The sequence below is a fragment of the Mustela nigripes genome, chromosome 13 (genome assembly GCF_022355385.1).
Source record: "Mustela nigripes isolate SB6536 chromosome 13, MUSNIG.SB6536, whole genome shotgun sequence".
NCBI classification, from domain to species: Eukaryota; Metazoa; Chordata; class Mammalia; order Carnivora; family Mustelidae; genus Mustela; species Mustela nigripes.
Genome location: NC_081569.1, coordinates 2,997,211 through 3,015,576, shown reverse-complemented (window position 1 = coordinate 3,015,576; position 18,366 = coordinate 2,997,211). Strand labels below are relative to the sequence as shown.

General features: G+C 49.0%; 1 protein-coding gene across 1 annotated transcript in view; it reads left to right on the top strand.

Moving 5' to 3' along the window:
• Positions 1-18,366, top strand: part of ADAMTSL3 (ADAMTS like 3) — a 340,647-nt gene that overhangs the window by 259,140 nt on the left and 63,141 nt on the right. The window contains exon 20 of the mRNA XM_059371168.1: positions 7,026-7,179. Coding sequence (XP_059227151.1) covers positions 7,026-7,179 — 154 coding nt within the window. The remainder of the gene's footprint in view (positions 1-7,025; positions 7,180-18,366) is intronic.

The following is an 18,366-nucleotide window of genomic DNA, read 5'->3' as shown; positions in this document are numbered from 1 at the left end:
AGCCAAGAATTTGATCTAAAGTGAGCTCACAGTTTAAGGGGGCAGACACAGAAAATTAAGTAACAAGCCCAATAAAGGGCTCCCGTCTACAGCACTGCATGGAAGTCGAGGGGAGACCTCTGTGTCTGTGTGGGTCCCAGGGAAGTGCTGCAGAAGATGAAGCCATAGAGTTGGTCTTCGAGGTTGAGCGTGGGCTGGGTGGAAATGAGACCAAGGGTGTCCAGGCAGTGACAAGAGCGCACATGAGCCTCCGGTGGCGAGCTTGTCAGTCTGGAAATGAGGATGCAGTAGAGAAGGGGAAGATGAGATGGAGAGGCGAGATCTCAGGCAGACGGGGAAGGACCGTGGGTGTTTGTCCTTGTCCCTGTAGTGGTTGGGACACCGAGGAAGGTTTCTGAATAGGGAGGTGAAATATAGCATTTTTAGGCACACAGTCCTGGCTGTGGTGTGAACAGCACATTGCTGGGGGAGGTGGGGGAAGGAACCAGAGCCTGTGAGGGCTTTTTAGAGGAGGTTGGAATAAAACCAAGAATAAGGAAGCAGTAGAGTAGAGAATAGTAGATAGTGGTGGGAAAGGGTTAGCAGACGTGGTGGGCAGATTTGGTGGCTGAACTCATAAGAAAGGAGCAAAAAAGAGGCATTGGTCAGTGCATAGAGCTGGCATCATTTTCAAAGGGAAGGAAAAGCACATGGGGGCGTGGCTTGAAAGGGAGAAAAAATGAGTCTGTTTTGAAGTGTGTGTGGTTTGAAGCCTATGAAGGCATCCGTGAGGAACTGGAGCTCAGGAGACATCTGCACTGAAGTTAGTTTTGGGAAGCATCAGCATTTAAGCAGTAGCTGAAGCCACGGGAAAGAGAATACTGGGATAGAGGAGCGTCTGTTGTCACTGGAAAGTCCTTTGAAAGTAGGAGGCTTCCAGTGAAGCGAAATCAGGACAGCAGGGTGCTTGGGGAATATCCATCCCCAGATCCTTCACCCTGATGGGGATGAAGAGCGACAAACTTCCAGTTATAAAGGAAATGAGTCCCAGGGATGAAAGGCCCAGCACAGGGAATAGGGTCAAGGACATCATAATGACTTTGTGTGGTGGCAGGTGACTCCACGTGTCTCTGTGAGCATTTGGTGACACATGTAGTTGTCTGATTACTCTGTTGCACACTGACGTGCATGTAGTATTGTATGTCAACTGTAGTTCAATTACACACACACACACATACACACACACACACACACACACAAAACCAGGAGCAATCGGGGTCACCACAGGAAAGGAAAAACACAGACAGCCACTTTAACATGAGTGATAGGTGTGGGTGAGGCCAAGCCATGCCTCGTAGGGGGAACCGGGCAGAAGCTGTAAGTTTTGCAGCCGGGCCAACGGAAAGAAGGTTGGAGAGCAGGCCAAGAGCCAGGGAACACAGAAGTCAATGCTACATTGCCACCTCGGGGTATGAGACCCATCAGTGACCCTGAGAGAGGACGCCGGGTCCCAGGCTGTGGTTGAGTACGAGGAAGATCATGCAGACCCACTGGGGCCTTAAGAAGCCTGGAAAGCATGAGGGGAATGCATCTCCCTAAGGGCTGAAGAAACATCTGGCAAACCCACCACAACTGTAACCCAAGCTGAGAGGACTCAGAAGGGGAAGGGAAGGGATGCTCAGACCCTTGGGAGCAGAAGGCTCTAGAAGATACACATCTTGGAATTGTGGCCAAACTGTTGACTACTTCTCCTCAACACCAGAATAAGGAACAGAGAATGCAGTGACCTTGAAACACTGCCACCTCCTTATTCTCTCCTAAAAGTTCAGGGAAAAAAAAAATTTAAATAGGAGCATCAATAGACCCCGTGCAAAGATAGTGTGAGATGAAAGTATCAGTAGCATAGCAATGTCTTGAAAATTTGGCAGATGAAAATGTAACTTGCTCTTCTGAAATGAGCTAAAAGAAATTAAGAAATACATAGGAACAAATCAGAAACAGAAAAGCCCCAAAATGAGTTGAATAGATAACGGGGATGTGAGGAGAAGGAGCTGACGTGGTTCAGGAGACAACCAGACAACTCACAGGAGAACTTCACAAGGGGAGAGTAAACTAGAAAGAAGTGTAATAAGAGAAATGAAAGACAAGAAGGAATTGAAAATAAGCAAAGGAAAATAGAAAGAATGCAAGTAAAAATAACAGATATGAAAGAGAAAAAAATCCAAAGTGTATTATTAGAGTCCCAAGGAAAGAAAATGAAACAATAGCACAGAACTATAAATAAAATCGCCATATAACACAAATCACAATATCAAAAGGGCACATCACAGCCCCAGAAAAACGGACCCCCCCATAATCAATATCAAGACAGCTTCTGCTAAAGTACCATATTTTAAAGATAAGGGAAAACGTGTTTGTGTATCCAGGGGAAAAGACCCATCACTTACTAGGACAAGAAAATCACATTAGCATCAGACTTCTCGACAAGACCACTTCATACTAGATAGCAGCGGAACAACATATTAGTGTACTACAAGAAGGAAAATGTGGCCCGGGATGTTAGAGGTGCCAAGGTGACCTTCAAGTGTATCACAGACAAACTTGCAAAGTTGCAGAAACTCAGGGTATCTTGTTCCTCTGAGCTCTTTCCAATAGAATCAGATTTCTGTAGAATAAATAGTAGAAGCTTTGGATAAGGTTGCTGCTTTGTGAATTGTAATTAATGGCACTGATTTGGTCACTTCTTTTCTTTCTGAGATGGGAACATTCTGTAGTGGCACCCTGACTTTGAACGTAGGTGACACAGGTCAGGCGAGCCCTCCATCCAGAGAAGGGGTTTACAGATGATGCTCCCATTCATCATGGAGAGAAAAAATATCATATATTTTCATTAGAAATGGCTTATGAGTGGAGACTGGAAATTATGTAAGTCACTGTTATATGAAGCAAAATTTAAAAGTTGGTGTTAATTTTTGAGGTGCCTAGGTGGCTCAGTCGGTTGGGTGGCTGACTCTTGATTTCGACTCAGGTCACGATCTCCAGGTACCGGCATAGAGCCCCATGTTGGGCTCTGCGTTCAGTGGGGAATCTGAGATTCTCTCTCTCCCCCTGGGCCTCCCCTTGTGCTCTCCTTATAATACATAAATTAATACATCTTTAAAAAGAAAAAGGAAATTGACATTAATTTTTATTACATGGGAAACCCCTAGATGATGATTTGATTTGGTTAAACAAACAAATCATAACTCGGTAAATGGTAATTTTAAGCTACTTGTTCAAAAGCTTACAAAAAGCTTTTCTCTGTACTGAAAAATATGAATAGTTTAGGGCTTTCTGTTAAAGATGACAATAAAGGATTTAAAAAAAAATTCCATTCCCCTCCTTTGAAACCCAACAAAAAACCCACAAGGAGCATGGAAGCGAGGGAACACTCTGTCTTCAGTGAACAATGAAATGGCCAAAATCCCAAGCTATAAATCATGGAACACACCTGCCAAAGACCGCCAGATCTGGGCCAAAATGAGAGGGAAGGCTGGGAGCTGGCAAGGATCCCTCGGGGGCTGAGTGCTGGGTAGCTCTCCCTAGGCCGACATGCAACAGTCCTCCAAGGCCCGTTAAGGGCCCTCTGATGACAGAGGGCAGACAAAAGCTAGACCACGAGCTGCCCAGAGAACACCCCTGCGGAGCCGTGGGGCAGGGGACACTGAAGGAGACATGGCATTCACGGGCCTCCTAGCCAAGGAAGGCTTCCAGGGCTGACGTGGGGGGAAGGAGAGTCAGCAGTTGCTGCGTTAGTGCGCAGTGAGCCAGTTGCGGAACAGGCTCTTCTCTGAGTCACAGTGGCCATGCGAATGCCAAGAGCTGAACAGACGTGCGGACAACAGAAATGAAAGTGTGTTACCAACCAGGGTGTTGCACACAGTTAATGTAAGTGGCCCTGGCTCATCCCCTGCCTACGTTGTTTGCACACAGCTGTACTTTGAGCTCCAGTATGCCTAAAACCTATGCAGCACACCAGGCAAGCGGGGGCGCCGAGAAGGAAAAGGAGGAAGTCGGGGTGCAGGGAAAGGAATAGCACGCACCAGTCACAGGAATGGCGGTCACACCACAGAGCTATTACCAAGGGAACGGTTCCAACAAATCAGCTCTGTGTTCCCGAGGGAAGTATGGACCCGGTGTCTGGTGGGAAAGTTGCTCTAAAATGAGGCTTGAGCTCAAAAAGAGATTGTAAGTCAGCAAAAGGAGAAGACAGCTGGAACAGTGGGGGGCAAAAAAACAAAACAGAAACACCACAAATTACAAACAACAGCAACATTAAAGAAAATGACAGAAGACAAGAGACGTGTAGAGGCCGGAATGCCACACCTACCGCGGTGGGTGTGGAAGACAGGAGATCAACCCGAGCGCATTGGTGTGAAATGTGAAAAGAACAGAACAAATGGCACAGAAAAAAAGAGAAAAATATTCAGAGATAGTAAACGGAAATTTATTAATGACAAATAATAATAAAAACGTTCTTTGATAGAAGCTTTGGGCTGTATGTCACAACGGCATACCCCGTGCCAAGAAACTATGACCCAGGGTGACGTAGGCTGCCTATGGTGCAGAGCTTCATGCATAAAGAATGAGCCTACCGGCCTCTGAGCAGAAAGGGCAAACAGATACACAACAGACACTCCCTGTCTGGACGTGCATACCCCCACAGTAGCATTCAGGGCACGAACACAGTGGAACAGGGGCTGCATGGTTCGAAGGGAAGGCAAGTATGACCCAAGTATATGCTCTTCTTGGTGTTCTTCATGTAGAAAGTCATCAGGGAAATACAGCTCAAAACCACAAAGAGATCTCAGCTCACACCAGTCAGAATGGCTAAAATCAACAACACGAGAAACAACAGATGCTGACGAGGATGAGGAGAAAGGGGAACATTCTTACACTGCTGGTGGGAATGCAAGCTGGTGCAGCCACTGTGGAAAACCATGTGGCGGCACCTCAGAAAATTAAAAATAGAGCTACCCTACAATCCAACAATTGCACTACTGAGTATTCACCCAAAGGATACAAATATTGTGATCTGAATGGACACCTGTACTCAGGTTCACAGCAGCAATGTCCACAATAGCCAAGCTATGGAAAGAGCCCACCTGTCCATGGACAGATGAATGGATAAAGAAGAAATGGTGTATATATACAATGGAATATTGCTCAGCCATCAGAAAGGATGAATACTCACCATTTACGTAGGCATGGATGGAACTAGAGGGTATTGTGCTAAGCAAAATAAGTCAGTCAGAGAAAGACAATTATATGATCTCACTCATGTGGAATTTAAGAAACAAAACAGGATCATAGGGGGAGGGAGGAAAAAATAAAACGGAATCAGAGAGGGAGACTCTTAATCTAGGAAACAAACTGAGGTGGGGGTGGATGGGTGGAAGAATGGGGTCACTGGGTGACGGGCGTCGAGGGGGCGCGCGATGGAGTGAGCGCTAGTGTTATACGCAACTGATGAATCACTGAGCTCTACCTCTGAAAATAATAATGCATTTTATGTTATTTAGACCGAATTTAAATAGAAAATTAAAAATAAAAAATAAATTAAAAAAAAAAAGACAACGGAGAGGCAGTCAGAAAATATGTGTCCATCGGGATGCCTGGGTGGCTCAGTCGTTAAGCGTCTGCCTTCGGCTCCCGGTCATGATCTCAGGGTTCTGGGATCGAGCTCCACATCAGGCTTCCTGCTCAGGGGAAGCCTGCTTCTACCCCTCCCACTCCCCCTGGTTGTGTTCCCCCCCAACCCCCGTCTCTCTTCTTTGTCAAATAAATACATCAAATCTTAAAAAAAAAAAAGAAAGAAAGAAAGAAAAGAAAATATGTGTCCATAAGCCCACGCCACAAAGACCGCAAATATCAGAAACCCTGACCTCACCTAAATGGTATCTCGGAGGCTAACTGGAGGTTTGGCCAAGGGGTGGGGGACTGAATGGTCTTATGTCTGTGTCCCTCTTAGCAGGGGGCCAGTAGCTACTTCCCTAAGTCAAAACAGGTCATTAAAAACAACCATCTAAATCTGCTGTTGGTTTCTCCATTAACTTTACAGGGTTTTTTAGGGAATTAATTGTTAGGGCGGAAAAAAAAAAAACAAACCCTCAGCTATACAACAACTCCTTTAATTCTACTTCAGTTCCTTTTTTTCTGATATACCTAATAAAACTGCATTACATTTTTAAATGAGAACTGCATGTACAAAAATGATTATCAAATGCCAACCTTAGGCACACTTGGAAGATCAGATATTAGTGTTATTTTATGTAGTTCGAGTGATTTTTAAAACTTCCCTTTAATACTTTTCTGTTTCTTGAAGTCTTGGTCGTGGGTGTGTATCTTTTTTAGTGCAATCATTGTACTATATAAATAAACAACTAAAAAATTAGGTATCAGTTACACTGCCCAAAAACTCCCCACAACAGTAAATTACTGGAAATTAATTACTGTCTCAGAGAGGGGGAAGGAGGGGAGAGAGGCAGAGAGGTAGGAAGGAAACTCCCTGTATTATAAAAGATAAGTTAAAAATTAAAAAAATAAAAAATAAAAAAATGCCTCTCCATTGTCTTTTTTTTAAATTTATTTTTTATTTTTAGTTTTCTATTTAAATTCGGTCTAATTAACATATAATGCATTATTATTTTTATTTTAAAAATAAAAAATAAAAGGGATGAAAAGTACAGGGTAGGGATACAGTCAGTAATACTGTAATGACGTTGGTTGGTGACAGGTGGTGACAGTGGCCGCGGGGAGCACCGGCTATTGTATAGACCTGGCCAATCACGGTGTCGTACACCTGAAGCGAATGTCACATTGTGTGTCCTGTATACTCCAAATAAAGACATAAGTTATCAATAAGAAATAAGAGGGGTTCAAGCCTAGGACTGGCTTCCGAATGGGCACAGCCACACGTGCGACCCCTCTCTGTGCCATCGGGGACTTGGCTGTTGGCTGCGTGGTCTGCGGAAGCCCCGCGTGACGGGTGCCGATTCTCCTTGCAGTGCTCCGTCAGTTGCGGTGTTGGAACCCAGCGAAGAAAGCAGGTGTGTCAGAGGCTGACTGCCAAAGGCCGGCGCGTTCCCCTCGGTGAGATGATGTGCCGAGACCTTCCAGGGCCCCCTCTCGTAAGACCTTGCCAGATGCCTGCGTGCACTAGTAAGTATGTCCAGGCCGTTCTCCAGCGGATACGCTCGTTCTGTTCCTCTCATCCTGATGGCTTTACCTCCCGTGAAGCAGCACGTTCCTAACCTGCGCAAATGCATCTGTTCGGCCTCCTAGCTTGTGTTTATACTTCCTTCTCCCCATCCCGTGGCCGTGATTTCTTCCACTAACAATTCGGGAGTGTTCCTTGTAGAAGTTAAGCCGGACTGCTTTCCGGTTTTCTTCGCCCGTGATGCATTTGGATCTTCAGTAAGAGGAGAAGAGCTGAGTATTTTTAAAATATTCAGGTATCTGTTCCTGTGTAAAATCTAAAGCCAGCAAGCATGAAAATATAAATTGGCATTCTTTTTAATGGTAATTCGAGCGCTTTTTCAATTAATTCTAAGTAACAAGCTTAATATAGAGAGTTAAGAGTATGACTTCATTACATCTAAAAGCTAGTATGCACGTCGGACTCCTCTTATTTTCAGTGTACATTAACAGAATATATGTTCGCACATAGGTATGTGTGTTTCATGTAGGAAGGTGGGTGACAATGCATAAAAATAAGGCAGCAGAGGGCCACCTGGGTGGCTTAGTTGGTTAAGTGTCTGCCTTTAGCTCAGGTCAAGACCTGCACTGGGCTCCCTGCTCTGCGGGGAGTTTGCTTTTCCCTCTCCCTCTACCCTGCTCATGCGCTCTCTCTCTGTCTCTCAAATGAATAAATAAAATCTTTTAAAAAAAGAGAGAGAGAGAATAAGGCAGCAGAGTAGTGGGGGGAGGTGAGGTTTGGAGCAAGAGGAAACGCATATTAGAACTGTGCAGCTTCTTGGTCTGTCTCCTGCTTTCTTGTTCACGGTCTTTATTTACCTCTAAAGTGAATTCACCTATTAAGTATGTCAGGTACCCTCCTGAACTTATGGTAAGAAAACAAAAATCAGAAATTTATTATGTTAATGCTGCTTAAGAAAAAAACCCTGAGATATAAAATCCAAAAATACCAACAACTTTCCTGGAGAAACTCATAAAACAAAGTAAAACAAACAAACAGTTATAAGTTGAAAAAAAAAGTAGTAGCATTTATTGTGTGGTTTCCTGGCATGCGTTAAGTCCTTTAGTCCCCAGCATTTCGTGAGACACACATTATTCCCATTTAGAGATAAGAACCCCAAGACTAGAGAATATACGAGACTTGACCAAAGATCCGCAGTCCAGTTGCACGCCGTGACCTGTGTGACCACGGGTCTGTCTGATTCTTGAGACCACACATCAGCCACCTCTTTATACTGATTCATGGACAACGCCAACTTTTCTCCTTGGGAATTCTTCAAGGACACTTTTCCAGAATCTTGAGATTCCAAAACTTTGAGATTCCAAGTTTCCTTGTGTCTCGGAATTCAAGAAAGCCTGTGGCACATGGTACCATGTCATGCTTCAAAATGCTTCTCTGTCTGACTTTCATTAATTGCGGATGGCTGCGTAGCAGTGCAGTTAGGCTGTAAACTGCCTTCGAGGGGAGTGATGTTAAAGGGTGCGGGAACTTCCTCTAAGATAACCACCGAGCGGCCTGCGGAAGTATGTCGTGCTCGTTAGGGTATGCAGCATGGTGCAGATTAAATGATAAACCATTACCGCATGCAGCAGAGAACGGAATTATAAGCTTTAGGGAGGGCCAAGGAACAAGAAAAAAACCCAGTAATATTTCTTCTTTCCCCACCCCATTTCCTAGCTTGCCAAACATGTGGGTCATGGAAACAGAGAAGAGAGGGGAACGCCTGCTCCCAGCCCTGCCAGATCACCCCGAGCTGGGCCTCCGTTCCCGCTGTAGCCTGGCTCATTCCCTCACCTGTGTGCAGCGGCCCTGCTGAAATGCGGCTTCTCCCTTTGCACGGTGCTGTGGCATCCTCTTCCCCCCACCACCATCTCCCAGAGCCAAGCGATGCACTCGGCGTTCCCCTGTCCTCCCGACCCCCGCTGTCTGGCAGCGGTTCCCCACCGCCGTCATGCACCCAGGGCTAACACTGGCCCTCGCACACCTTCGGGCATCACACATGGACCGACAGCCACCAACTGCCTTTTCCCAGCACACACTACCACCAGCCCCCCCTCCCCTTCTTCCTTGCCAGAAACCAACATCCATGTCCATGACCTTTCCAACACCTTGATCCCTGTCTCCTTCCGTCACTGACCTCCCTGACCCCTGCCCCATCACCCTGGCGTGGTCACACTTGCTCAGACGTGGCCCTCAGAAGTGGCTTCCTGCCGCCCCCCCCCACCCCCATGCCGCTCCTGCATGTGCGGCGAGAGCCTCGCTATGGACACTCTTACCTTTCCTTCCAGCCCTGCCGTGACCACCTGCTCTCTTCAACCCTGGGGTCACATTTCAGGTGATAAAGGTTCGGGTTGTTTGGCTTTGGGTTCCCCAGCCTGAGCTACTGGGACTCACTGAAGGAAATCATGTCACCAACCTTCGTGTTCCTGCTTTCTGATTTACCTGCGCATCGCGTGTTTTTCCCTAGTTCCTAAGAATCCCCTAAAAATTCACCGTGGTAGCTCTCTACCCCGCAGGAGCTCCGATCCCCTTTCTCTGCAGCTGCTTGTGACTTTCCTTCCACTGGGACTGCCAAGGCCTGTGTGGCATAATGTCCTCTGACTCTCCTCGCCTCTTCACCTCACTTCTGCCTGCCCCGGGTGAGCCCCAGGCTGGACATGGGGGGTCTTCATTGTGGGCCTGGTCCTTGCATTGTTGCAGGGGGTCTGGACACAAGAAAGACCAAGCCCGCTTGTGCTGCGACCGTGAGTCCCTCTCAAGCCTCCACTTCTAGATAAGTCTTCTGACGGGCACCTCGGGTTGGAGTAAGACCCATCCTCGTCGGAGGAGTGAGTTTTGCTGGTCCTTATTCTGACCATTGTGACGTGCAGGGGTGGCGGGCGGGTGGGAGAGATGTCTTGAGCTCTCCTCGGTCCAGCTCTGCCCCTGCCTGCATCCCCCCTCCATGCCCTGCCTTGCCCCTCGGCAGGCGTTGACCCCTTGCTTGAATTCTTTCTGCCGCCATATCTAGTGACTGGCATTCTTATTTCTGAAAGACCATTGGTATCCCTGCCTTCCCCAGTCACCTTTTTAGTTGTATTAATCTCTGGAAGATAATACATCATTGTGGCTAAGCTAATCCCTTGAGTGACAATCCTAGTGTTCCAATCCCTAGTCCTAATCTCTGCCAGCCTCAGTTTTCTCCTCTGTAAAATGGGATTAGTGGTTGTATCTACCTCACAGGAATGTCCTGAGAAATAATACCTACAACATGCTTAGAAATAATGCCAGGCCTGTGTAAAAGCCTCAAAAAATAGGTTATCTTTAATGCCATCCTTTTAATTCCTATTTTGCTTTAAGAAAGGATAAAATGTCATAGAGCAACTTGTGCTGTGTCTTGTGTCCGCTGAGAGTGGGAGCTTGTATGGGGTGGGTTCTCAGTAGCCCTGGACTCTTCTCCACATAGGCCCCCGGAAACGCTTATCACGATGACTTAGACCCACAGAAATGCTTTTGAAATATGTCAGACTTGAATTGTCCTCATATTGCTGTTAGAAGTCTGCCTGGCTTGGTTTCTTTGTTGTTGTTGTTGTTTTAAAGATTTATTTGAGAGAGAGAGCAAGTGTGTGCTCAGTGGGGAGGGGCAGAGGGAGAGGAAGGGGAACACAGGCGGACTCCGTGCTGAGGGCTTGGTTCCTGACCCTGAGATCAGACCTGATCCTAACCCAAGAGTAGGACACTCACCCGACTCTGCCGCTCAGGTGTCCCTCCCTGTCTTGGTTTCTATTTAGGGATCCGAAGAAAAAAAGTAACCGGAAGTAATGTTTGATTTTAGGTTTTTTAAATGATAGCTCTAGGCTTTTAGGTTTCCTGAGATTTGGTGAAGAATTCTTATTTTTTATCAAAGTACTGAGATCAAGGGGCACCTGGGTGGCTCGGTGAGTTAAGCCTCTGCCTTCAGCTCAGGTCATGATCTCAGGGTCCTGGGATCGAGTCCCGCATCAGGCTCCCTTCTCAGTGGGGAGCCTGTTTTCTCCTCTCTCTCTGCCTGCCTCTCTGCCTGCTTGTGATCTCTTATTTATTTAAAATAAAATCTTTAAGGAGCGCCTGGGTGGCTCAGTTAAGCTGCTGCCTTCGGCTCGGGTCATGGTCTCAGGGTCCTGGGATCGGGTCCCGAATTGGGCTCTCTGCTCAGCAGGGAGCCTGCTTCCTCCTCTCTCTCTCTCTCTCTGCCTGTCTCTCTGCCTACTTGTGATCTCTCTGTCTGTCGAATAAATAAAAATAAAATCTTTAAAAAATAAAAATAAAATCTTTAAAAAAAAAAAAGAAGAAGAAGAAAGTACTGAGATTAAGATGGTTGAGAGAAGGGAGGCACCCCAGTAGGCACTAAGTGATTGAAATGTCAAAAAAAGATATGTCTCGCCAGGGCTTATCTCGAACACACTCACTTCTCTGGTGAAGTGAGCTCTTGGTGTGCAGCTCTTGGTCACCCTCTTGGTTCCAGCCCCGTGTCTGCCTCGTTAGCTCTCCCACCTCCTACACACGTCTTACCCTTCAGGCCCCGCCTCCACTCTCTCTGTAGCTTCTCAGTTCCAGTGACGTCCACCCCGCCTGACGTAGCTGCAGCCCTTGGAAACCTGGGGGGGGGGGCACAGGCCCACCTTGGCAGCCCCTCGGGGTTGGCTCATCTGTCGTGCAGCATCTAAGGGCGCACGCTCAGTCACTCATTCATTCAATAAAGAGTAAGACCTTACTCTGTACCCGGCGCTCTGCTGTGCCCTCAGGGTAGAGATGATCACTTGTCCTGGACATCCGTGGTCTGCAGTGTCAGGCGATACAATTTCCTTATGAATTCTTTCTGAGGTCCTTTACCCGGTGCTACTGTGTTTTAGGTGTTTTGACATGAAACGGAAAAGACGCATTCTCTTGTCTCTAAGCTCTCAGAGTCCAGTGGGAGAGAAATATACACACGGAAACGAGAAAAGTATGTGCCACGGGTGCTGTGACAGGATGCAGAGGGCAGCGGTCAAAGCCCCTGGGGGAGCGGGAGGTGAGGAAAATTTCACAGGGAGGTTCCCTTGGGCAGAGTTCTGGAAGATCAGTGTCCATTCTCCAGGCTTATGTGGAGGAGGATGCAGTACAATCTGGCGAGCGGTGTGGACAAAGGTAGTGGGTGTCCGGTGGAGTCCTGTGTCCAGAGAAACCGCCAGAAATGCCACAGGCTTAGAACACAGGTTCAAAGTTGTGACAAAAGAGAAAGCTTGAGAATTCAGTCGTAGAGGATATTAACTCCAGGTTAAGGAGTTTAGGTTTTATCCAAGAAGGAGGTGACCCAGTCAGATTTTATTTTGGTCTGTTTACTCTGACAGCTCTGTGGACACATCGGATAAACACAAGGCTGCAGGCTGGGAGTGTGGGTGAGGGCCTGTGGCAGTATCTAGGGGAGAGAGCATCGCGGTGGACTCTCAGAATGTTTCGAATATCCCACCGAAGTACCTCAAGCTAAGGGATAGGGATGGGGCATGCTTATCAGTGTCTAACAACCAGCTCTGGGGTCTACGGGTGGTGAGGAGGGAGGGTAGCTACTATTTGCTTCTTTTGCTGATGTCTGTGGTGTAAGTACGCCCATCATGGCCAGCTTTGGGTGACCGATGTGACATGGTTGAATGCAGAGTTGGGGACAGGCACTAACAACCTCACTGATCCGAGAGCTGGTGAGAGGTAGGGCCAGATGCCAGACACCACTGGACAGGGAGGAATCATGATGACTTTCTGCTTTCTGGCATGAGGTAATTGGGAGAAAGTGATGCCGTTAACTCAGGGAATACAGGAAGAGGAGGCTACTTGGGATAGGATGCGGGGCAAGCATAATGTGTTTAGAGTATGATATTTTTAGTTTGAAGTGCCAGGAAGAGATCTCTGATAAGTAGTGGATAATTAGGTCTGGAGCCCCAGAGAGAGGTCCAGGCTAGACAAATAAGCTAGACTAGATAAACTAGACCAGAGAATCTAGACAGATAAACTAGGTCTAGATAAACTGGACCAGGTAAACTAGAATGACAGACTAGTCCAGGTAAACTAGGCCAAGTAAGCCAAACAGATAAACAGACTAGATAAACTAGGCAGATAAACTAGACTAGGTAAACTAGTCTAGGTAAACTAGATCTGATAAACTAAACCTGACGAACTAGACCAGATAAACTAGATAAACTAGACCCAATCAAGTAGACTGATAAACTAGACTAGATAAACTAGACTGAATAAATTCAATTAAATTAGACTAGGTAAACAAGACAGATAAATTAGACTTCATAAATTAGAGCAGGTAAACTAGAAAGATAAACTTCACTAGGTAAACTAGACCAAATAAACTAGATCAGATAATCTAGATAGATAAACTAGACTAGATAAACTGGACCAGTTTAACTAGACCTGATAAACCAGATCAGATAAACTACACAGATAAGCTAGATCAGGTAAACTAGAATGATTAACTATACTCATAAACTAGACCAGATATTCTAGACAGATAAACTAGACTAGATAAATTAGACGAGGTAAACTAGACTATGTAAACTAGGTCAGGTAAACTAGAACAATAAACTAGGCCAAGTAACCCAGACAGATAAACAGAGCAGATAAAGTAGGCAGATAAACTAGACCAGATACACTAGATAAACTAGACCCAGTAAACTAGACTGGTAAACTAGACTACGTAAACTAGACTTGATAAATTCAATTAAACTAGACTAGGTAACTAGACAGATAAATTAGGCTTGATGAACTAGGCCAGGTAAACTAGACCAGATAAACTAGACTAGATGAACTAGTCTGATAGACCAGAACTGATAGCCGGAACAAGATCAAGCAGGTCAGGTAAGCTAGCCAGCTGCGAGGCGCTCAAGACACCTGCAGGGTCGCCCTATGGGAAGGGCAGAGTGCGAAGCGACACCAGGGGCCCTGGAGTGTGCGGAGCAGCGTCAATGAGCCGCGACTGGAAAGGCCCCCGTGACGTTAAGAACACGTGAGCGGAGGGACTTCCCGGAGACGCGAGTGATTCAGGGGGCCGCGTGGCCTAGAACAGCTACTAAGAACATGGAAGGGAGACTTCACATGGGTCACTGGCCGGACAGACCGCGGGTGGCCTTTCCCAGGGAGCGTTGAGCGAGGAACTGAGAGCGAGGCCAGACAGTGTCTGGCTGGAAAGCGCCGAGCGGCGGTAAACAGAAGCCACCATCAGGCTGATGTGGCAGCTGCGGCAGCGGCCTCCCAGGGCCACTGGGCCGTCCTGGCTCCTTTAGCAAGTCTGACCCATGGCACCCCCGCCCCGCTCAGTTCCCGTGCCTCTACCGTCAGCGGAGTCTGGCAAGAGTCCAGCATGCGCAGGTCCTTGTCTGGGCTCCAGGGAGCCTGCCGGCTCTTCTGTGCTCGAGGAGGGACCCGGAGCCAGCGCCAGCCCCGCAGCCACACTTGGGGGCTCCTGATCCTGCTGGGCGGTTCTAGAAGGCTAAGAGGCTGCATCGCAGCTGAAGCCCCCTTGGGCGTGGCCGGAGGCCTGTGCTGGCCAGAGCAAGTCTACATGCCAAGCCCGATGGCTTGGGGCAGGAGGCTGGCTTGGCACCAAGGCTTTGAGTTATGGCAGGGACAGGACTGGAATTAAGGCAGGACGCAGACAAGCAAAGAGCTGAGACACAGTTGCTGTGGGCAGCCTCGGGTTCCCAGGCTGGGTAGGGCAGGCTGGCACAGGACCGGAAGGAAGACCTCTAGAAGAAGACCTTTTCTAGAAAAGCCAGAAGATGTGGCATTTCTCACATCCCGCAGAGCGGAGAGGAGGGGGGAGGCGCGGTACCCTGCACGCGCCGCAACCCCTCCCGGAGGAAGCCGCAGATGCCCTCCCGAGCCGGGCTGAGCCAGTGTTGCCGTCCGGGGGCATCGTCCAGGGGCAGGAGGAGGCAGTCACCCAAAACCAGACTGGTTCTTGCCTGTGTCCAGCGATGTCATGCTCCAGGCACTTCTCCAAAGGAAGCCACAGGCGTCCCAAGAGAAGAACGGCCCACGCCCTGGAACCCGGCAGCCCGGCAGAGCCTGCCCCCTGGATCACGCCCCAGGCACCCCTGCCAACTCACCTGCTCTACCAGCACGAGCACTTTCGAAAGCTGGGCTGGGAATGGAACCTGCCACGGTCACAGGGCTGACCTTCCAGCGACTGGGCAGGCGGCCAGAGGGAGCAGACGCCCTCTCACGTGGCTCACCCAGCCCCTCGGGCAGCTTCCTCACCGAGGCTCCACACTGCCCCTCCCCTTCAGACTCCCCAGCTGCCTTGGAAGGAGTCAGGGCCCCGTCTGGTTTAAGCCTCAGCCTTAACTGAGGAATATCTGGCTACCGGCGGACCAACAGGTAATTAGAATCCATGTCCCTGGTCGTGTCTCGGGCACCCAGATGCTGTGTGGACCTCTACCGGCCTCAGATCATCCCCCGCGGGAACCATTCAGCTAGAGCCGTGTGCTGCCTTGCCCACATGGGCTTCCGTCTCCCAGTAAGTGCAGGAATGTTCCAGCGACGACCTCATCCTTCGCAGCAGGCTGACCCCGAAGTAGCCCGTCTCCTCACCTGCCTCAGTTGCACAAATTCAAAAAGCCTGAGTTTGGCCCAGTTTGTGTCGTGACCTTGAAGCTATCCACGTGCACATCCGTCCTTCCACTGCTGGCCGCCAAGGGACCCATGACCAGACGGGGCGTTCACCAAGATCCTTGTGCATAACCCGGGAGGCTCTGTCTAGGGAGGGAGGCATGTGTCTGTGTAGATGCTCAGGTGTGTGCATGGACACACGGACGCACGCTTCCTACCTTGACACAATGATAGGCCACTTGGAACTCTTCATAGGATGCAACTAGGTAAGTACAATTATTAGTAGGTACGGAATGAGAAAGGAAAACAAATGAGGCGGACACATGGTTCGCTCTGGAATTGTGCCCTCCTCTCGTGTGTGGGCGCAGATTTGGCTCCGAACTTGCCAACACGGCTGTGCTCTTGAAGAGGCAGCCAGATCAGTGACACAGTTCGGCGTGCACTGACTGGGAAACGAGCTCATTACTCAGGGTAAGATGATCCCTGAGGCTGACTGAGCCCAGAAAGAAATCCTCCTTCGGTCTTCTTCCAGAAGACACCACCTGCCACACAGGCTTTGGGCGGGTTCGCACCAGAACGCAAACGCTGATTCCTTATTCTCCCTTCTCTCTTGACCAGCGACATCCCGTCACATTGCCTTTTGGTAAAAGAAATGGGGTCATGAACACCTTTCTCTGCTGCCGTGGTTTAATCCGGCAGTACGCTTGGTGGGGGGAGGCAAGGGCTCTTAAACTTGGCTGCACATTTTGGGCACCCTGAGAACTTAACCAAATTCCAATGCCCAGACCCACCCCATACGTCAGAATTTCTGGGGATGGGACCCATTCGTTGAGATGACGAATAGTAATACAGTGATACCTTCTAGCAGGCAGCACAGTTGGAGAGCCGCGGCTTTAGTTGGTACTGACTCCTCCCATACCAGTCGTTAACATCTGGACATATTGGGGCCCTGGTGGCTCCTTGATTAAGCGTCCGACCTTGACTGCAGCTCAGGTCATGATCTCAGGGTCGTGAGATGGAACCCTGCATCAGAGCAGAGCCTGCCTAAGATTCTCTCTCTCTCTCAAAAAGAGAAAAAATGTGGACATACTTGCCAAATGGTTGGTAACTAGCCTCTGTCTGCACACTCGTGCCGTGCATGTTGCGAAGTCTTTCAGATGGCATCGCTGCCTGTAACAGTGGATGAACTATACACAGGCCGGCGAATCCCAAAGTTTTCTTCCTGCTTTTGAATGTGTGACAGGACGTTCCACGTCCTGTGCTGCCGAGTGAAAGACCATCTGTATGCCTCAGCTGGTGGGGTGAACTTGACCTCCGCGGAGACTGTACCCCGCAGGGAAGCACGTGTGTGTTGCACGTCACCCAGCTCCTCTTGGAGATGGGCTGAGGAACATCGCGGGCAGAATCCCGTACAGGAGTTGGACCTACCAACTGCGACTCTGCAGACTCACTTGGGTCCTTCACCAAGAACATCTATTGTAGAAATTATGGGTTCAGCCCTGTGGTTTTCCTGGATGCACTGGTACCGCCCCACCCCAGCAAGCAGCTGAGCCCTATGGGGATCATAGCCACCAAAGAGGACTCCAGGAGTTCTGGAAAAACAGGGTCTCAGTAGACCCACCATAGCTACTGCTCTGGGCTGGAGAGGGCCGTCTAAGTGGGGACTTGGTATGATTCTTCTCCTGGTGTGTCCCTGCAAGTGCCTGAGCTGGAGGGCCTATAGCCAGGATCCTCCAAGCTAGTGAGGCCCCCGGTGCCATGACCTCCTGAGTCTAGCAATACCTCAGATAGGCGTCCATCTTCCCTCTGTCACCCCGTGCTGCTTCTAGGTCCTCCAGGTCCCTATGGACCTAAGTGTATCATCAAAGAGGGACCAGGTTTCCACCCATGCCATGCCTCCCCCGCCTTCGGAATCACCCCGGGGCTCAGCGAGGCCTTCCTGCAGGTTCCTTTACCAAAGCAGAGACCTAAGGTGCGTCCTCTTTGGGCTGAGGCCATCCACTGGAGCCCACGTCCGGGAACCAGCTAGAGCCAGCCGCACCTCTCCGGGGATGAGGGGGTCCTCTCGGACCTCCCTTTGTCACCTCTTGGGGTCTTGGAGGTTGTGCGTATCGAGGACTCATTGCCGGGCTGTATACTTGGTATAAACGTCCAACCAGGCTTTCACACTCCCCGGGTAAAGGCACTAGCGTTCCTGCATTTCCTAGGCAGGAAACCGGAGGCTCAGAGAGATCAGGTGACCTGTCCGAGGGGCACAGCTAAGGTCCAAACTCAGGTCTGTCTGTCTGGCTTCAGAGAGATGTCTGTCTGTCTGGCTTTAGCGGGCCTGTTCTCCCTTTTCTTCTGGGATCACATGCCCCTTCAGGCCCTGCTGCTTTGACTGACTTGCTCTAGTTACCGGTGCCCTCTGGCACCTCGTCCTCACCTCCAGGTCCTTCTAATGCTTGTGCTCACGTCCCTGCTTCTGCTTTCTCCCCCAGAGCTGATGTGCCTCCGACTGAGTCGTATCAGCAAGGGGGAGTCTGATATTTGGGGCGTCCGCC